At 44.9% G+C, this 20,702-nt stretch overlaps 1 protein-coding gene across 1 annotated transcript in view; it reads right to left on the reverse strand.

The window, feature by feature from the left end:
• Positions 1-20,702, reverse strand: part of MICAL2 (microtubule associated monooxygenase, calponin and LIM domain containing 2) — a 73,744-nt gene that overhangs the window by 42,365 nt on the left and 10,677 nt on the right. Inside the window, exon 3 of the mRNA XM_026082508.1 lies at positions 10,801-11,158. Coding sequence (XP_025938293.1) covers positions 10,801-11,064 — 264 coding nt within the window. The 5' untranslated portion in view covers positions 11,065-11,158. The remainder of the gene's footprint in view (positions 1-10,800; positions 11,159-20,702) is intronic.

Genomic DNA, 20,702 nt, shown 5'->3' on the forward strand with positions numbered 1-20,702 from the left:
AAAACAAGATAAGCCCTGCAGAAAATATGTAACCTGACTATCCTTCACATGAACATGGTTCACAAAGTTTAAGTACCTTGCCATCTTTCACAGATTCAAGCCGTAACACAAGAGCGTGCTTTAATGCTATCCTTTAGAGGTTAGCAAAAAAAGCCCAAGAGCAATTACTCCAGAAGGGGAGAACCGGAGAGCGGTGAGGAGGCAACGCTCACCCCTCAGCCCGGCAGCGGCGAGCCGAGAGGAAAGTCTCGGTGCTTGCCGAGGACAGCGGCGCGGCTGCGAGGGCAGAGGAGGAACCGCTGTGCTGCGCGCCGCGTCGGGGTCCCAACGAACCGCACCGGCCCGCCCGCCGAGGACTCGTCTGCGGGCCCCGAGGAAGGGATTTCTCAATCTTCGTGGCATCCAAAGCATGCAGACAAGTTGGACACCTACCATGGCTTCGCTGCAGGCAGAAGCTGGCAGCATGCTTTAAAAAAATAGTACTGTTGTTACTGCCTGGCCTGTCTACGGGGAAGAAATATTATACTGAAACTAAAATTTGTAACTAAACAACAACAACTGCAAAAATTCATAAATCAGCTAAGCTTCAGCTTAGAAACTGGCTTTTTAAAGTAAGCTTTGAGTGAAGTTATTTTGACATCATTTCACAGAATATTTTAAAATATACTTTAAAACACATTTTTGTATTAGGCAAACTTTAACCAACAGCCAATTCAGACTTGATTTTTGGAAGCCAGTACTGGGTAAATGAGCTCATACAGAACTAGCCATCACGTCTGAATCAGAATCCTTTCTTTTTTTTTAAAAAAAGGCCCGAGTCATCTAATCCCATCATTTCTAACCTTCCTAAGCAGAATGACTATACAGTAGTATACGGCAAATATAGTTGGGCCCAAAATCTACTTGCTCATCAATACCAATCACTTGCACATATTAGTTACTATTTATAGCCAATGATTCTCTTTCTTGCATTTTAATTTATATATTGAAAATACTCCAAATTGACTGACCAACATCACTTAGGGCTGTTGAATCCTACAGCGTCAACAAGCAAGATGAATTAGAAGAGTTTGAATAACCAGACTTAGACAAGGCGTCCTTACTGTGGCAATTTTGGGGGAGGTTTCTGATAGCAGGGGAAGTTAACAGCGCTCTTAGACCGACCCGACAAAGCAGCCTGGAGGCAGCATATCACACTACGAAAAGCAGATTTCAGAGCCTCTAGGTCTTATTGCTAAAACCTTTTTGGCTTAAAACAGAGAAGATACGTAACTGTCCTTATCACTGAAAGGAAGAGTTTTGAAAAACAAACAGATGCAAAAAAATGTAGGAAGCTGCCTGCTTTGAAGAGGGGGGGGAGCTGCAGAGCCTGGAGGACGCAGCGCTCGGCAGCCAAAGGGCATGGCGAGGGCCAAGAGCGACTGACAGAGCAGGAAGGAAACGAACACAGAGAGGGGTCGGCAGCGCGGGGGGCGGCAGTGGGCGCAGAGCCGGGGCAGGCACACGGACCTGGCGCCCACCCCGGCACACCGCTCCGGCAACGCCGGGATTTCCTGCCTCTCTGAAAACAAACCACCAAAAAAAAAGTCAGGGAAATGCCTTTGCCCTCCACCGGGCACCTGCCGATCCGCATAACTTGTTATTAGTTAAGTGGGCGTGAGGCGCCGGGCAGGAAGCGCGCTGCCACCCCCYGCAATGTTTTCTGATCCCAGCTGCGATTCACCCCAGGGCATTCGTTTTATCTGCACTGCACTAATCCGGCAGCGATGACGGAGAGCGCAGGCAGCAAGGGTAGCGGGCACCAGTCACAAAACACGAGTATCTGCTGTTGCACAGGTCCTCTCGCTGCTCTGGACTCGCTCTAGTTTACCTGCGCCTTGCCTACAAGGTGGGCTCCAATCCGGACAACGCGCTTCAGCTGGGGTTTCGCCTGCACTGACTACCCACCCCGGTGCCTGAGGCCCAGCAAGTCCAGAAAACCACTAGAAAATGATGAGCCTGTCTAGAGGGGGAATGAAGCATCAACTTTCATTCTCTCTTTAGGCAGGTCATCATTTTCTAGTAGTTTTTATAAGTTTTATCGTTTTGATCTCAGACCTTTTCCTCAACTCTCCATAATCTTTTTAAATTCTAATCCAACCCTTCAAAGCAACTACAGTCCGCTCCAGTTTGGTTGCACCTGTACCCCCCTCAATCCAGCACCCCAATTTTTAGTAAGTATCAAGCAGTACTGGCCTACAACAGCCATCACCAAAACCCCACGTCGCATGTTCCTCCGGTCTGGCAGCAAGCTCTTGCTAGCCCCACTGGAGGTGAGCGCGGTTCCCTAGCTCGCTATGCCGACACCCCTCCCTAATTTAATCCAGACCTTATTTCCCAAATTTGCTCATTAAAGCAAGGGCTCTATGAGAGTCAAGTCGGAAATGCAACTTCTGCTCCCCTCCGAAGCACTCGGTCAACTTCTCCGAGCAGGAGGAAGCAGTACCTGGTCGCAGGGCTCACAGGCAGGCCCAGACGCCGCCACCACCACCCACTTCATGCCTCCCGCCTCACCTCCCAGGCGCCTAACGCAACAGGCCCATAGCTCATGCGTGGCTCTAATTTAAAATTTCTGTGGATGTGAAGTACTGCTCCTCTGGTAGCTGAAACAATTCAGTGCTTGTCCTTCCCTCTGCCATCGCCCGGACCCATCCGGGCGCCCGACAGGCTCTCACGGCTCAGGAAGATTCAGAGCGAAACGCAGACACCTGCCAAGGAACAGCGCTAAGTTGTGCAGGTTTTCTTAAGCACAGAAATACGTGGAGGGTGCTCCAAGGTTTGTCCTGAAATACAGCTTAAACCCACCCAAGCACTCCAGGCACCAGCCAAAGGTTAAAGGAATTAGAAAACTGTAATGATGTCAGGTCACGACATAAATTCTGATTATTTGTTAATAAACACTTTGCAACAGATAGATGGGTTTAAAGGCAAGTATCCTAGAGAGCTGAAGGGGCAAGCACAGGTTAGGTTATTTTGGCCAGAAATTTTACGTAAAGGCAGACCTGTAGGAATTTCTGAAATTTTCTCCATAGCTGATACACAAAATAATGCCTTTAAGCACTGTAGCAGAGAAAGTAAGGCATAATTAACCCAATTTCAAAGACATTAAAGGGGAATATGTACATTTTGTCTTGATCACAGATCCCAGTTAGTAAACTTTTGTTCTCATTGTAAGGCTTTTAGAGGGAAAACACAAACAGAAATTCTGTTGTCTGCTTAAGACAATCAGCTTCTACGGAAATATTTTCTACGTGCATTTCTTATACAGCACCTCTTAAAACTGGGGCATTTTATATTCCATCAAAAGTATATCAAAATAAGAGTTATCTGCACAGACGAGAGTCTTCTCTGACAAAAATGCCTATTTCCCAAAACAGAAAATAATGCGGAATAAGATGGTGAGCAGGAAGAAGGACGAAGACAAYGCCATTCCCCAGCGAGGCGTGGGAGCCTCGGAAAGGACCTGCGCTGCGAGAGGCAGGAAACCGCCCCGTTGTCTGAAATCTGGCCGCTGGCAGCCACACGTTTCATCGCTTCATGGTAGCCAAAGTCAGGCACTTCCTCGCTTATCGGCAGACAAGCGCGACCGGAGCAAAGCTGGAAGCGTCGCCAACAGCAAGCCGGCGAGGACGGGATTGGCGCGGCGGGGCGAGCGCCGCAGGGGCTGCGCGGGGCTTGGCCCCGCGGCCTTCACCCCCTCACATCCAAAGCACTGAGAAGTGCTAGTTAAGGCAGCCGGCCCTAGCGTAACCTTTGGTTTCCCTCCAATTTAATTAAGCCACCCGCGGTGGCGATATCAGCGTTTTGCGTGAAAGCGGCTGGGTGTCACTCCCTCCCTCCCCCCCCCCCCCCCCCCCCCCCCCCCAGTGGGAATCCTCACAAAAATATCTAGGAAAGCAGGTCAGGGCGGGACAGTTCCCTTCTGCCACGACTTGCAAAGCCATTAAGCGAGGGACATGCAGAAACAGCGCAGCTCTGCCAAAGTACAGATGTAAAGCTACTGTTATCTTGCAAGCCAAAATCTTGAAATTCCCAAATGCCTGAAAAAGGCTTATTTAGGCTGTCTGATTATGTTATTTTGGCTGGGGTTCATTGCTTCTCCTGACTGATAAAGCTGAAAAATCGTGTGTTTGTGGAAATGTCTGCAGGATAATAAAAATAAAGTGATTTCATTACCAGATCGCGTGCCAAGCATTTGCCGTTGCTGACGTAATTTGGCCCAATCTGACAGTTTAAAACACCACTCAGAGAGTCAAATACTTTGTCTCATTTTCAAAGAGCCCTGTCTGCTGCGTGTCCTGTCATCACCCCGATCTGTCCTCCACCCTCCTCTAAAAATCCTGGAGAAAGAAACCAATCTGTATCCAATGCTCAGCTGCTGTTTCACTGCAGGTTTTTAGGCCATTTTCTGCTTTTCCCCCTCTCACCTGAAGTAAATTTTCCTCACAATTCAAAGTCATTAGTCCCATACCGTCTACTAATTTTAAATAACTCTGTAGAAGTTATTAAAAACTTTAAAACTAAATTTACAATGTAGATCCAATGCAATTGCCCTGCTCTAAAAGAGAAAAGCAAAGAAATGTAGATAATGAAGTAAATAGCTTCTCTTTCAAGTATACCACACACACCTAGGTGCCACTTTGCAGTCAGTAGAGTATGTGGCATTTAATAGCCCCAACTGCTCGATAGTGTCTGGATTCTTCAGTCTAAGCACTAACAGCTTATAACCTGGCAAAAAACTTAATAAAACAAAATAACTACTTTGAAAAAAGGCACCTTGATGCCTTTTTGTGATAAATCAGAACCTTTCATTCACCAAACTTCCTACAAATGTGGTACTCAACTTCTAGTCTCAAGTTTTGTGACCTTCAGATTAATGCAAACCATAGATTATATTTCTGCCTGATCATGAACTAAGCTGTTAACTGCAATACTCCAGACACAGCTAGTATTAAAAAAAACAGTTAAAAAAAAATTTTTTTAGAAAAAACTACCTGCACCCTCTAAGCCAATAGTGGATTTCCCCAAATTGCAGAGGATTTTTTTGTTTTTTAAGTGTTCCACGTGAAACATGCAAAACAGTACCTGAAAGCCCGCTATTTCCATATGCCATATATTGCATASCAAGCTTAAAGAATTGGAATTAACAAAAACTTGCACAAAAACAGAACGAAGGAGGAGATGCCGGATACACAGGGGTGATTTATCAACACGCACTCACGTGAGGTGTGACTCACATCCGGGACACTGGCGAGCTGTTCTCATCTCACCCCGCCGCACTAAGAGAGTTGGCAATGCTATTTAATCCGTTCAAGATAAGCTTGGTGTGTTCATTATAAAGCCTGATTATCAGGTCTGAAAATCTCATTTCAAAAACTGCTTTGAAGAGACCACCACGGCCAGCAAAAGGCATGCGCCACCTGCATGTTAGCTCTTCATAGCGTATTCCCAATTTTCCTTATAACAGGAATGGCTTTGAGTTGGAGCACACTTGGCACTCCCTTTTTTACATCTTACAGCTCAGTTATTCCCCTCCAAAACCATTTGTCGCGAGGGACACAGTCAGCCACGAAGCCCGAGCACGTGAGCTCCCTGGGTTTTGTAGCAAGCAGCACAGCACGGGAGCAGCCTGGCGGGAAATCCACGTCCCCACCGAGGGAGCAGCAAACACCAGYGCTCTGGGAGGAAATTCAGCCACGGCACCAGCAGGTCGACACACGCTGCCGGCTTTGCTTAACTGCGAGACAAGCATTTGCTGAGCACTTCAGAGGAGGGAGGAGAGAGGGGAGAGGACGATGCCGGGAAGCCAACGCGCCCCGCTGCCCGTGAGGGCCAAGCCGCGGGTCAGGTGTTTGCAAACCCGCGGCCGGGGGGAAGGCAACCTCCGCCTGGGAGCGGGGGGCGGACCAGCGCCCCGGGGGCCCCTCTCCTCCTCGCCCTCCGCGGGAGCGAGGCCTCGCCAACCCCAGCGCGCTCCTCGACCGGACGGGGTTTGGCTGACGAAGCCCGCCCCGTTTCATCGTTAGGGAGCACATCGGGGTGGTCAGCGCGCGCAGCCGGCGACCCGCGCCGCCACCGCGCCACCAGCCTCCCTCCCGGTCTCGGGCACAAGGCCCCTCCGCCTCCTGCTCGACCATCCCCTGCCAGCAGCAGCCTCCTGAGCCCCCAGGGCGACGCCAGCCTCGAAAACGTGGTCATAAATCATTATTTGAGTCATTCTCTTGCAGTAAGTTTCCCAACAGGAATTTTGGAGGAGGGAGGGCGGCCAGGAATCAAATCTGTTACAAGACAAGCTTGGAAAGACCAGATCCAGGACTGAGGAAAACCACAGGGCCAACAGGGACTGACTCCTGTTTTCCAGGAATCTATACGATATATACATATATTTGTGTGTGTGTATATAATAAAATACTCACATATATATGCATGTATACACACACCAGTCACAATTTCTCATCTGAGCTCTGTTTACCTGCTCTGTGCTGACACCGCCCAGGCCCAGGCAGGCCTCCAAGCCAGCAGCTCAAACCGAGGGGTCCCTGCGCCCAAGGCCAGTGCCCAACACGGGGCTACGTCAGGCGACGCTCAGAGCCCCAGAGGCGTGCGCAGCAATTTGCCACCGCCCCCGCTCAGGCGGATTGAAAACACGGGCAACACAGTCATCAGAAACGGGGTACATCCAGAGAGAAAAGCTAGAGCCTGCCGAGGCAGCTAATCATTACACCACTGAGACTAATAATTACGCATTAGCACCTTAAACAACTTTCCTTAGTTCTCCTCGAGCGGCGGCACGTGTTTTGGAAATAAAACGGCATTCACATGTGAACACAAAAGAAACATGTGCACGCCTCAGCCCCGTGAGAACCAGCCCTCCCTGCAGGGCGGTGCTCTCCTGCGGCCATCTCCGCTCTCGCCAAGCACGGACCTGCAGTCGCCGGAGCGCCGAGCTTCGGGCCGCGGCCGCAGCCAGGCGCTGCCCCCGACGCAGGCGCACGCGCACCTCGCCTGCACGCGCACGCACCTATCTGCATCGCTTGCACAGGTAAACGGCCCGTAAATCAAGTGCCGGAAGTAACCTGAAGAGCCTACTCTCTACGGGGACGTTCAAAACAGGTGTTCAGCGAACACTCGCGTATGTCTTTAAAAGGCTATTGAATACGCTCTGCAACGAGCTGGATGAATTCTTCTTTATTACCGTACTCTGATGTTTTGTGTGTTCAAAAATTCAGAGAAACATTCAAACTGCTCCTGCATTTAACAGACGTCAAATCTTTAATCCTCCCTGACTGCCCAGCTATCTTTCATTTTATGAACAAATAAATGATGATTACAGATTCTGAGCACATTTCTCTCTCATCTTCATCTTTTACTAGTCAGTTCTGAGTAACTTTGCCAGGAGAGTAAATTTGTGCTCTTTCCAGAGATATTTGCAAAAAGCACAAAACGACTTCTACAGTTTTGGCTACTTTAAAATAGACTTCTGTTTTTCTGTAATACAGGTGAATTGAGCAAATAATAGCTCCAGAAATAGCAACTTACAATAGTACTCATGCTAATTTTACAAGGCTGTGACAGAAGGAAGGATGTATTTGATACAGATTTAACATACAGATGGACTCGTCCAGTTTCAACCAAACTGTTCTGCCCCAGATTTTGTGCATGTCTTTCTGCAGAGCTTTATTTTTATTTTGGTTTCTCCTATAAAAAAAATTAAGGGGAAACAATGTYCATTTACTCAGTAAGGCAACTCGGCAGCAGCAGGTTTGAACTTCTTAAAAACTGTTGAAGTGTTTTTATTCATCCAGCTTAAAATCTTATCATTGCAGAAGTTTTAAAAGCTCTATTTGGCAATACTCTTCAAGAGCAGCAAAGACCCAGGATTATTGCTACTTAGTTGGAGTGGAACGTTCTGTATGTATAAAACTTCCGCCTATACTATTGCTCTAATGAGAGCAACTTAAGTGTGGCTGAAGAGTTTATAAGTACAAAAATCAACAAGCACAGCATTCAGCTCTTAAATCCTGTGAGAAAAATGAGCAGCTATTGGGTGAGGCAACAGATTCTGGGTTTGTGAAAAAAGACCAAGAGTAGTTTAGATCCTGACTGCATTTTCTCTCTTGCAAAGATTGGGGAAGGCTGCAAGGAGCCAGACAAATTGCAAAGCGGCATCTGGAAAGACCTGCGAGTGCCGAATCTGTCACAGTGCTCACGGCCACAACCTCAGGTGAAGCCTTGAGTCTTTTTCTTCCCCTGCTTCAAGCGATGCCTATGAGCAACCTCAGCTGTTTACAGCACTGCAGTCGCAAGAAGCCCTTTATCTCATTCCGTGAGCCTGCCGTAACAACTTGGGTTTTTACTCCGGCTGACTGCCTTCCAGCCATCCTTCTCCTTCAGGGGAAGCTCTGGGGCACAGCCCACCCGGGCAGCTCCACGGCAGCCAGCGGCAGGCTCCGCTGCCCGCGTGCCCACACCACTATCAAAAACAGCAGCTTGCCTGAGGGGCAGGAAGTGAAGAATCCCACAAATATCAAAGCGCCGACCACACCGAAGTGTAACGGTGCTGCGCGTATCGCAGCCCAGTGGCTCTGCGCTGGCCTTTTGGGGGGCTACTAGCGTTTCTGGAAACCCCTTATCCGCGAGTCGGGCTGCCAGGGCGCACCGCGGCAGCGACCGGGAGCCCGCCGTCTCCTCCCGACATGCCTCCTCTCGCCCACGCGGCACCGACGGGCCCTCGCAGCGCAYGGCGGTTCATTGCGAGCAATGCCTGCCGGATACCCTCGCAGCGCCCGCAGACCACCCTACCGCGCACGTTTGCAGCGGCCTGCAGATTCATGCTTCTCTCCTGAAATCAATGATGACACAGTGAAGCGCAGGCCCAGCTTCATAACGAACACCTGCAAGTACTTCATGGGATATCTATACACACACTGTCCACATATAGATATTCTACACTCATTTGCAGTTTGATCATATGTGCAGCACAGATATGTCCATTAATATCTGCAAATATTTACACCCTGCCACTAAAAATAAATCTTTACCCTTGAAGAGCAGAAATACCACCCTTCTAACACCGCAGGGGGTGTTGATTAGCCTCTTGCTCTGCAACCTTGTAAAACTTTGCACAGGCTGCACTTTATGCACCCACTAATTTCTATGAGTCTTCTCACCCTATATAAAAATTAATCACTTTGAAATGTGACACTACACAAAGCAAGGGCCTATTTCTGCAAAGTCCTTAAGCAGAGAGCAGGGCTTCATTTTTATATCTCGCACGTGGTCTTAAAATTGCTTCATTGTGTTGCAAATACTTCCTCAAGCTAACAGCGGAAATTTGGACCTGGGGCTGCATGCAGGGGGAATAATGTGGAATATCTCTCATGATTTATTAACACTTTCTCATTACTTCACTTTCTGATCTGTTTTCACCACAAAGATGGTCCATGACATATATTTGAGAGCCTTTTCAAAAGAACAAAAGGGAGGGAGGAAGCCCAGGTCAAAAGGAAGTGATGGGAGAAAGGGATGGAAAAAGCAAACAGAGAAAGAAGCGGGAGGCAACCAGGAAATGTTTATTACATCAGAAAAGTTAATAATAATAATAATAATAATTAGGAGCTTATAAACAAAACAAAACCCCAGACACACTGTATGTGCGGAAGGTAATATGGTATCCTTTCCCCTGAAGCTTTTCAGAAGTCTCAACTCAACGATGAAAATGAGAAGAAAAAGACTTTCAACACAGCCCTTCTGCTGAGTCCATAAAATAACACTTTAATGATAGTTTTAATTAAAAAGTCCTCCATGGTTTGATGTCTAAGTACTCCATGGGGTGCCCTTCCTCTCTGTCCTACTTCCATACATTCAACCAGCTTCTTAACACTGGATCTTCTTGGGGCAACTTTTAGCTGTAATTTGGCTGCAAATAAGTGAGCTGCTCTGAGTAAAAGCCATTAAAAACTATCAATCACAGAACAGATGGAACAAGTAGTGGAAGTACTTTGTACAGTTTTAACAACAAGATTATACCAACGCTCAGTGGCTCTCCCTATCAAAACACAGTATTGCATGTTCTGCTAAGGAGAACGGCGGTTCCTGTCGCATGCACAGCCAAGCAGGCCACCTCCTACAATAGCAACCACACAGCAATTACAGAAGCTGTGCTTGTGAAAAAGCAATTATAGGAAAGTATTTAAATCCTTAAATAGCAAAGGAATTTCTTCTGCCGTTGTTTAGCAACTAGAGCCAATGCTAAGTGACAAAGACAGATGTCCAGGTCTCCAAACAGCACTTCCTAGAGAGCAGTTTAGCAACTGTTGCTGAAACACATTTGGCCACCCCTGCTCTCGGACAGCGCACCAAGCAGCAAACAAAGCGACCTGCTGAATACGGCATAACTTGTGCTCCACAAAATTCTGTTTAATAAAGCAAATAGTTCTTGGGAGCCTCGAAAGAATGAATTTACATCTGATGTCTAAAAAGGCATAGCAAATTCTTTTTGCCATTATTGAAGCATTTTGTAAAGCAGAATGATTGATTTTGGTACCTCTATTTGCTCTGTTTTCACAAAACTTGCAGGAACAAAAGTATCTGAAAATCTGTCAAAATGGGTTGATATCAGACACAGTTTCAAAAAGAATATTAAGGGGAGACTTACATGAATGGACAAGTTGCGTGCGATAGTAGAAACCTTGCTTCTGCAGAAAAACAAGTTTAAAAGGTTCTAAACTATCAAATCCAAAACTGGACTTTTCCACTTACCTTAGTGTTCATACAAGATTTTCCGCGTTTATACTCTTTGTGACTTGCTCTTTTATCAAGCTTGTTCCACAAAGCTTTGGCCTTCCACGTGGTCACCCTTGACTTCAGTTTGGTGTAGAAGTTTCTATTGTCCAAAGGGTCTAATTCAAGTTGGCGAGTGAGAATATTAAAGGCCTGAATGGTACCTTTGCATGTTGAAGCTTGTACAAAGTTTTCAAATATCTGGCCAGCTTGACTATATTTTTCATCATCATTTTCCCCCATGTTCTGAGAGAAGTGTGTAAGAAGGATTAAGCTGGAGCTCTTGTGCTGGAGTACAGGCGACCAACACTACCAAGCACTTCCAAGCATGTTACTCCTAGAAAAGACAAATACAGGTCACATTAAAGCAGGTTCTGCCTAATGAAATTAAAGCCACTAACTGCACATACAGCCAATATGAACATGAAAACACAGCATATGGCCGAACAACGAGGTGCAAGATAAAGTTAGCAATGACATTCAAAACGCATGCATTTAAAAAACAATATAACATACCTGCATTGCCTTAACATGCACTTCACAAAGGCTGCTTTGAAAACCCTACACACTGAAGTCTACTGCTTCAAGAACCACCAGTTTCCCCCAGAACCTGAGGATTTCCTTAACTTTTGTTCAGTGACAGCCACTAGGTAATAGATTTAAGACAAAACAAATAGTCAGATACTTTTCCTAACCAGAATTTAAGTCACAGCAAGTACATCTCCAGTAATGCTTTGGTCTTAAGGATCCTTAGAAACAGGCAGCCAAAAGTCAAGACTATTCTAGGGAAATTTCTCCTGTTACACAAGCTAGGAGCAGGGTTTAGCCAAAGCAATTTAGAATTGGCCCAAGCAGTCAGGCCTCTTGCCATGAGCAAATGCAGAAAACAGGATAAGCAGGAACATTATCACAAGCTACTCCAGAACCGAAGTAACAGAAAACAAGTAACCAGAGAGAGCTCCCCCTTTTTTAACTCTCTTGCCAAAAGGAAAAAGGGTTAGGTGTTCTGGTGCATGGAAAGGAATTTTATCTCCACATGTTAAATGCTAAAGTTATGTGTTTGGAGTCTTACCTTGTTGTGCACTACAGACATAAGATAGCGACGTTCGGCCCACTAAGTCCCACTGTCTTTTCCTAGTAATATGATCACTGTTAAATTGTGTCTGATATTCCAGATAAATACCCTTACGTTCTGTAAGAGCAAAGCTATTCTAAATTAACATCAGTTTGCAAGAACTGAAATAGTTTCTTTGGGGCACTCCCTTATCCTGCTTTACCCTTGTTCTCTAACGGGGAGTGTCTCAAAGAGTCAGCCAAGGTCCAAAGAAAACATCCAAGTGGCTTTTGCATTTTTCAAGCGAATTATTACAGGTTACGTAGAAACTTGCCCTCAGAAGAGGGTCTATCTGGACTCAAGTCCAGAGATTTAAGTCATATATTCTTCTTCTCGCTATTAAAGAATTAGCTACCAGTCCAAGCAATCAAGAACTAAATCAATGCTTGCTTAACCTCCCACATAATTAGTTATTTTACTTGGAACGTCATCTGTTGGCTGATAGTTTTAGAATAAATTGTTAGAAGGGCCTTTGAAGTTATGCTTTTTAATTTAACGCTGTTCACAAACTATTCATTCTCTTCTTGCATTTCCTTCAAAGAAGAGAAAACATAACCAGTATATTTAAGTAAAGAAGAGACCTACCATGTCTATCTCACAATCCTCTAATACAGAAAAATATTATGCAACATATTAAAAAAGATCCCAAGGGGAGAAATAACGAAGCATTTGGAACAGTCGCATTCCCTGGCTATGCTCAAAATAAATAACCTTTGTGCACATCATCATTCTGTTGTTGGTTTGTGGGTAAAATAAATTGGCAACACTCAAGAGTCTGTACATTTTCTTAGACCAAATGTCATGATTAAATACTTTGTGCCAAGAATAAGTCAGGAAATTTTTGTTTTCCCCTCTGAATTCTTCATTTATAGTATGCTCCGTGCCCTTTTCTGAAGGGCTTCGTGAAGTAAAAGTACAAACATGTTGTATGCCCTGACTTACCAAAGGTCTGATTTTTCAAGAAACCGAGCGCCCTGAGCGCCCCCTGACACAACAGKCGTTGCCGATGCCCAGCCCCTCTCCAGCTTGAAGTCCTCGAGGAGGACGAGCCGACCCCCCGACACCGGTGAGGTGGCACGGGAGCGCAGCCACCCCGGCTGCCCCCCGAGCATCGCAAAACACAGCGCTTCCCGGCTATTTTGGGGTTGGCCTGAAATCGGCCGAGGGATTCAGTAGGTCCTGGGGGAGCGGGAAAGGGAGGGGATGGCCAAGCAGACAGACTGCTTGCGATCCATCTGAAATATATGTCTGGATTTAAGATTTACACACAAGTTGTAGTTTAAGAGGAAGGCAACTAAAGATAGCAACAGCACCGTGTAAGACACTGCAACATGGCTTGAACAGTGTGACCTATAGGCACACCGGGATTTGAGGCCAATTAAAAATAAAAAATAAAAAAAAATACACACTTACTTTGTCATATGACTTCAATACCTGCCTAAGAGTGGGGGGTTTTTTTGTTTGTTGTTGTTGTTGTTGTTGTTTTTTTTTTTTTTTTTTTTACAGAACAGCCAAAGCATTTTTCTTTTGCCTCAAACTAATGCTGACTAGCTTCTTGTTGAGTGAGGAAGTGTCAGTGAAATATTCCACTTTGGACACTGCAGCTAAGCGAACAGCAGTGAGATTAGATTTTCTTCTTCACTGTTGCCTCATATCACTATTACCTCACCACTACAAAAGATTTTGAATGACCTAATAGCTATAAAACAATACTCTCCACTGTTTTCATTAGCTGACCACAAGATTATCATGTTCATATAACACAAATATCTCTAAAAGTCAACTCTGGCATAACTGATAATAGAGTCTGATCACAAGCCCCTACATTTAATTTATTTTCTGTGCACAGAGAGGAGATATTTTTATAGCCTCAACAGTTTCCATGCAGCAAAGATGGGAGGAAGAGAAGAGCTGAGAGAGCAGAGCCATATCTGAACCTCCCAAGGAGGGGAAAAACAGTGTGTGTCAGGCTGGTAATCGTGAGGAGAAAGGAGAAACGATGGTCTGCATAAACCATGCCTAGAGTACTACCATTTAAGCATTTCCTACTGTCATTAAATAGATCGCTCTGGGGATGAAATACGGATCTGAAAGCCTCACCGCAGTAAGCACTGGTGCTGACCCTGGGATCTGTGCTCGTCAAAGTGACTAGCGAACTTCCTCTGGAAACAATTCAAAAATATAATGAAGTCGATCTGAAAGTTTACTTAAGTGCTGTGGCCCAATAACAAATTTGGGCCACAGAAGACAAGACGACTCGAGAGCTGGAAGCAGTATGGACAAAGAGGTCTTTTAAGTGAGAGCTGAAGCACTCATGCATTTTGGCAGCCGTGGATGAGATGAGCAGCTAGCAGGAAACCACCGCTTCACATCCCATCTTTTGCGTGCACCAAGCGCACAGGAGCAGGTGACTTTCCCTTCGACGCCTCGGGCGTTAAGGAAAACTCCAGAGTACTCCTGGGCAACGCACACCAGGAGGCTGCCTTTGGATAATTCCTCCTGCCATAACAACTTATCCCAAACTCTTTTCCGTCCCTAACCAGGGGACAACTGCAACGTCAGATGAAGGAAAGACTGAGAAGTGTTGTTCGTCTATGGTGGCTACCTAAGAAGAAAGCAAAGAACATAGCACAGCTTAAAGACAGGCAGGGGAGAAAGGAAGAGGAGAAAGCAGAAATTAAAATAATAGTGCATGCGCAGATGTCTATATATGAAAGTATTTCCTTCAGTGAAAAACTCTTTTACTAAAGGCATTTTTGAGAATAGCAAACAAAATTCTTCTACTAACAACTGCTAGTTAATGATGCACCAAGCTGGTTCACTTCTGCTAGCATGAAGCCCTTTAGCATGATATAGCAAGTGATAAAGTTGAAATATAGGCATCACTAAACAAAAATGACTAACTTTTGACAACAGAAGCATGTCAAGTGCTTGTTGACAGTGTTTCGGAGTAGCATGCTCAAAAGTTAAAAACAACTTCTTTTGGTTTAGTTTTCCCATTGGGGAGAAAAAACTATTAATTTCAATTCAAACTCACAGCACTTTTAAGTCCCTCCTTAGTCCCTTAGTGCTCTGTTTCTAATATTTGAGAACATGATCCTCAAGGAGATTGGAAAAGAATTAAATTCCTCGCATTTCAACACCAGTAATCCTGATGCCATTTTCAGTAAAGCCCTAGTTCTGCCATGTTTACTGAGAGTAAATTCTTTTATTATGACTTTAGTCAGGCAAGCAGGATACAATACATTTATTGTTTGCTTAAGGTTAAGAACAACAGAAACAAAAGAATGGATTCTGCAGCATCTGTAGTGATCATTTACTTTGGACTTCCCTCATCACTAAAAACTACAGTATTTCTGCTGTCTCTTCCCTGTCAGATGTCTAAAAGCTCAATACCAATGCAAGTGAAACTGGCTGCATTACAGGACTTTCTAGGCTTTTCAACTTCGTTTCTACTCACATCAGGCACTTTGTTTTCATGTTGACCATTTTAAATATAAATATTTCTATCCGGAGAAAACATAGCTTTTTGGTGGTTTGTTTTCTTTGCCTGTTTTCCTAGAACTGACATAATAGGAAAAAAAAAAAAAATGAGATTCTGGTAACAACTAGAGCTCTCCCTTGCTTTGCTTATAAAACTAGCTCAAACACAAAAGTAGATCTGCTTAAAATGCTTGTTTACTATTGGTGAGAAACAGAAAATGCATTTCTTAAGATGCACAGTCCTGAGAGAAACATCAATGAACAAAAATTGCTTCTGAACAAAGCCTCACAAACAGTCTCCTTATAAGCAGCCAGATGAGTTTTATGTATTTTTATAGAAAGCTGACTGCCACAGAACTCCTGCAAAATAGCTTCTGAGGCCAAGCATGGAATTCAAAACAGCTCCTACCGAGACACTCGCTGCCTCCGAACTTGCAAGGTTACCGTACACGCTATCAGCTTGCTTTGCCAAAGTTATATGAAACATTGCAAACATACGCCTCCCAACAAGTGCTGCTGTGCTCATTTAACCTGCTACATCTGGAACCGTCCCGTAACGCAGTGCAGCTGGAAGGACGCTAACGCCTTCCAGCGAGGATGCGGGTACCTTCACAGGGCGCATGAAATAAAGTTATCCATCCGCAGGAATGTACCCACAACGCAGACTAAGCCGCGTTCCACGTGTTGCGCCATCAAGGACAACACGTGGACGCGGGGCTGCGCGGCGCCGCTCCCGCCGCCCGCCCGGGCGCCGCCGCAGCCCTCCCCGGCCCCGCGACACCCCCGGGCTCGCTCTGCGACGCACAAGCATTTCAAACGAACGGTGAACTACCGCTTTCCACGCATCCGTACGCCGTATATACTACAACTACTGCTGTACTGCTGAGGAGCAAGTTCTGAACTATAGAAAACAAAAAAAATTTTTTTTTTTTAAATAACTACATCATACTACTTATACCACTTGGAATTGCAATATTAAGTCTAATGGTTTTGAGGAAAAAAAAAAATTCTCTAGCCCAGTTGTTAGGTGTCGGCGCAATAAAAATACCTCTGATGATGTATTAGTTTTATACATAGATTCTCACATAAATATAGGCAAGTGCTGTTACTACCTTTGTTCTCTGTTTTTACTTAATGTTTTACTCAAAATACATGGCAAAACCACACACAGTGAGTTTTCACTACTTTTAAAAAAGATTTAAAATAGCCAATATACTAAAATGAAGCTAAATGCCACTCAGCACATTTTACAATCAATTCTCTTTTCCTGGTATAAATTATGGTTTCATGGTAAACATCTGCAAAACATCCAAGTTCTTTCCTTCAACATCTATTTTTAAAAAATTCCTTTTAATTAGAAAGGAGACGTTGGGAACCACAGTTTAGGCGCCTAAGAACTCAACACACAGGGACAGACCACCTGAGCGTTATTTCAGGCATGCTGCCCGCGTACAAATACTAAGATCCGAACCGAACAGTAAGGTCTAAGTTTGAAGAAGGTCGGTGTCCTCGAGGGGCGAGGAGGCGGGTTTTGCTGCGAGCCGCTCCGCCGGCCACGCGCCCCTCGGCGGGTAGCAGGCGGGACAAGGGCTGGGGCCTCTCTTGGGGCAGCTCCAGAGGAGCCGCTCGATTTCCTGCGTTCAGGCTGCGGGCGTTAAGCCTGGGGCGCGTCTGTCTACTTAGTTTCTTTGCCCCAAAATTATGCTTTCCAAAACCAAGCTCGTAAGTAGGAAGGACAGACAATAGTTCATAAAGCAAAAACACCTACCAGGGCAGACCATTTTTTCCAGGAGCTGTTCATGGATTCAGGCATCAGGCAGTAAATCTTAGTGCTTAGTATCGGTTCTCTTTTCTTTTTACCAACTGCGATATACCCTCTCATTTCCATGCATGCAAGCCTTCCCTGTGAGGCACAGCGAGGACTCAGAGGCTTAAGAATCACAGACAACATAATTAACTTTAAGATGAATATAGTTTTCACAGAATTTAGAATTTAATTGACCAAATTAATGAACTGCTGGGAGCCACACCCTGCTTCATGAGTTTTCTAGGTAGTCAATTAAATGCAAAAAAAGTATGCAGCTTCAGAAAAGAAAAGTCTGCAGTGAGGGTATTTAAAAATTAGTTTTTCTAACAGAGGTGCTAAAAGCTCTATAATAAAGTCCTAAATTTTCATATAGTCTACATCTTCAAAAATAACTTTAGATGATTAAGCCACATTCATTAAGGGTTAATGTCATGCATAAATAGCATATTAAAACCTGACTCTTGTTTAGACTAGTTACGAGAAAGAACATTTTTCAGTTCTGCTCTAGAAGAACTGAAACACAATATAAACAACAGTAGAAAGTTTATGCTGGTGTTCTGGGTTGGGACTATGACAGCAAAGGGAAAAAGGAAAAAACGGAAGGAATTTAACATCGGCCAGCAAGTAAGTGTACCTCTTAAGAAAAGGCACCTGTTATTCAAGTTAAATGATGTTATGAAAATACTGTCAGTGAAAAGGATTAAATGGACAAACTTCAAGCTCTGTGAAAATCCTGCCCACCTTTGCCTGTGATGACACTTACAATTTCCAGCTCACAGAGCAAAATAGTTACGATATAAGGAATAGCAGGGGGGGTGGTTTGTTTTGCCAGCAGCACCAGATTTCCCACTTTCAGCAGGATGTCACGACAAGGGGCAGGCGACGCCAGAGCGCCGCACGTAGCGGCGGCGCCCCTCCAGCAGGGCTCTCCTTGCACGCGGGGGGACGCGGGGACGGAGGGGAACACGCTGCGGAGGAAGAGCGCACGCACGAGGTGGGAATACGCAGACCGGGTTAGTCGGCAACCGCGGAAATGCCGCTTTGTTAGTCCCCCTTCGAGCACCAGGGCAACCCAAAAGGACGGGCAGCGGGACGGGCTGGGCACTTACCGGGGGCGAAAACCCGGGGCTGGTGGGGCCGGAGGGTGCCCTGGGAGGAGAGCCGCCACCGGCAGCGAGACGTGCCCCAGGGCGGCAGCAGGAGCCGCCAGGAGCCCCGACAACCAGGGGCACCCACACGAGACTTCTTCCCGCAGGGTAGTATTTGAGAAAGGAAATTAATGTTCGCTTCTTTTTTTTTTTTTTTTTTTTTTTTTTAAACAAAAAAGCAAAGCGATGGCTGCGCCGAAGCCAATTGCCCTGTATACATCTTGGAGGGGAAAAAGGAACCGCGCTGACATTAGTTTTCACAGGATATACGCCAAAACCTCTCATAAGTATGTAAAGATTGTATTTTCAAGCGTGGATGCCCGGTTATACGGCCTCTCTGCAGGCCGTGTCCCTCCCGCCAGCGGGGCTGTGCCAATTGCCCCGGAGGTGGCCAGGCCCCACGCTCTCCCGGCCAGGGCAGAGCAGTCGCCAGGGCTGCCCCGAGCACCTGCACATCCAACCTCCGCACCGGTAACCAGCATTCACCCACTGAAAACAGACTATACTGCACTGCCAGTTATCAAAGAAAGAAAGTGTTATGAGAGCTATTTTCATACATATATACACACATGCTTTTAGAAATTAATCGTTATATTCAATTGTTATATATATATTTTAAACACAAGCTAGCACTCAATTAGTATTTCCTATGGCTAGTCACAATATTAATGTTATCAGTCACTCTAAAATCCATAGGAAGCACAAATAAGTTAAAGAAAGAAAATGAAAACAAAACAAGAACAAAAAAAAAAAAAAAAAAAAAAAAAAAAAAAAAAAAAAAAAGGAGCTTTGAGTTGCTAAAAACAGGTTCTTGGGTTAAACTACTGTCAATTCACCAAACACCAGCCGCTGAATGACACTGGAAAATCGTGAAGAAGCACCCAGGAAATGTCCGCCAGAGGGTGGTGGAAAACCAGAAGACTGAAGTTAAAACACCAAACTCTGTGCTAGGAAACATTTATGTGCAAAAACAGAATAAAAGGTAATGAGTTTGCTTTATAGCTGTTTTTGTCTTTTTGCCCTTGTAAGCTGGACCCATAGTTACCCAAAGAGATTAGAAAAGACATCACTTCTGAAAGCAGAAGCAGTATTTTTGGAAGAAAATGTGCAGGATGACTTCTACCCTCTTTCAGCCTTGCCTTCCCAAAGGCTAAAGAAAAACAAAGTACAAACAAAAAACCCAAACAAAGATTCCAATAGAGTTACAAAAACATCATCCATTTCTGCTGCAGAAAAATCCTCTCAGCAGACAAAGAATTTATCTCAAAAGATTATTTGGGGAAAATTCATCAGAAAAAAATTTAACAGTGGGAATAAAACATTAGGAAGCAGCCCCTTCAAACAAACCTCTGGAAGCAGACTAGAATTAAGCAATAACAGAAAAGACGGCAATCCGGTGTCATTGTTTTCACAAAGCGAGCGAGGATCTGGTCAGATAGAATTACATTATGATTCATCGTCTCAAGCATAGAAAAGTATACTAAGAAGTGTGTAAACCGAAAAAGCGCTTAGTAATAGTAATTGTTCATCACACACATAGTGAAGCCTGGTTCCAAAAGACTAAGGTTTATATCCACCACCTCTGTACTGTCAACAATATTGAAGCTCAAAAGAGGCGGATGCATCTTCTTACGTTAAAGCCTCTATGCAACATCGGCCACTTGCTTCCAGYCACCTAACAAATGCAATAAGCTGTGCTTACATACATAAAAGATGTTATCAGACTCTTTGTTAGTCATTCCTTCATCTGGAAAATTTATTTTTCCACTTACCTGTACTTCACTGCATGCAAGTAGGTATGCATGCTAGGAATGCACGTATTCCTAAAGCTAATTCTCAAAAGATATTTTTCTCACTGTCATTCAGTGCCAACATTTGCTTTACCGTATAAAAGACCCCAAATTTTTGAACGGAAGAATGCAACCTGCAGGAGGCTTTGGCCAATGTCAACACACATATCTGAAAGTCAAGATTAACAGTGGTTTCAAGAGTTGAGCATGGGTAAGTGCAAAATCATAACAAGTATGTTAGACATCCAAAATTCAGAAAGTTTTAAGATAAATGTTTCATTCCCATGTATTAATGGCCATTAAAATCATTTCATTCCCATGTATTAACACAAAGTTACATGTAAAGGCTACAGTTGTCTGGGATCCTGAAATGATGAATGCAACAATTATTCATTGCTTCTTTGAGCATAATGCTTGTAGCTCCAGAGCAGATTAAAGACATTAGATTTCTCCCCCTTCCTACAGCTACCCAGAGACAGAGCTAAGGCTGCTGGGGCGCCCTGACTCTCAGCAAAGTCGAAATTTTCAGAGAGAGGGGA

Source organism: Apteryx rowi, unplaced genomic scaffold (genome assembly GCF_003343035.1).
Source record: "Apteryx rowi isolate R43461 unplaced genomic scaffold, aptRow1 scaffold_58, whole genome shotgun sequence".
NCBI classification, from domain to species: domain Eukaryota; kingdom Metazoa; phylum Chordata; class Aves; order Apterygiformes; family Apterygidae; genus Apteryx; species Apteryx rowi.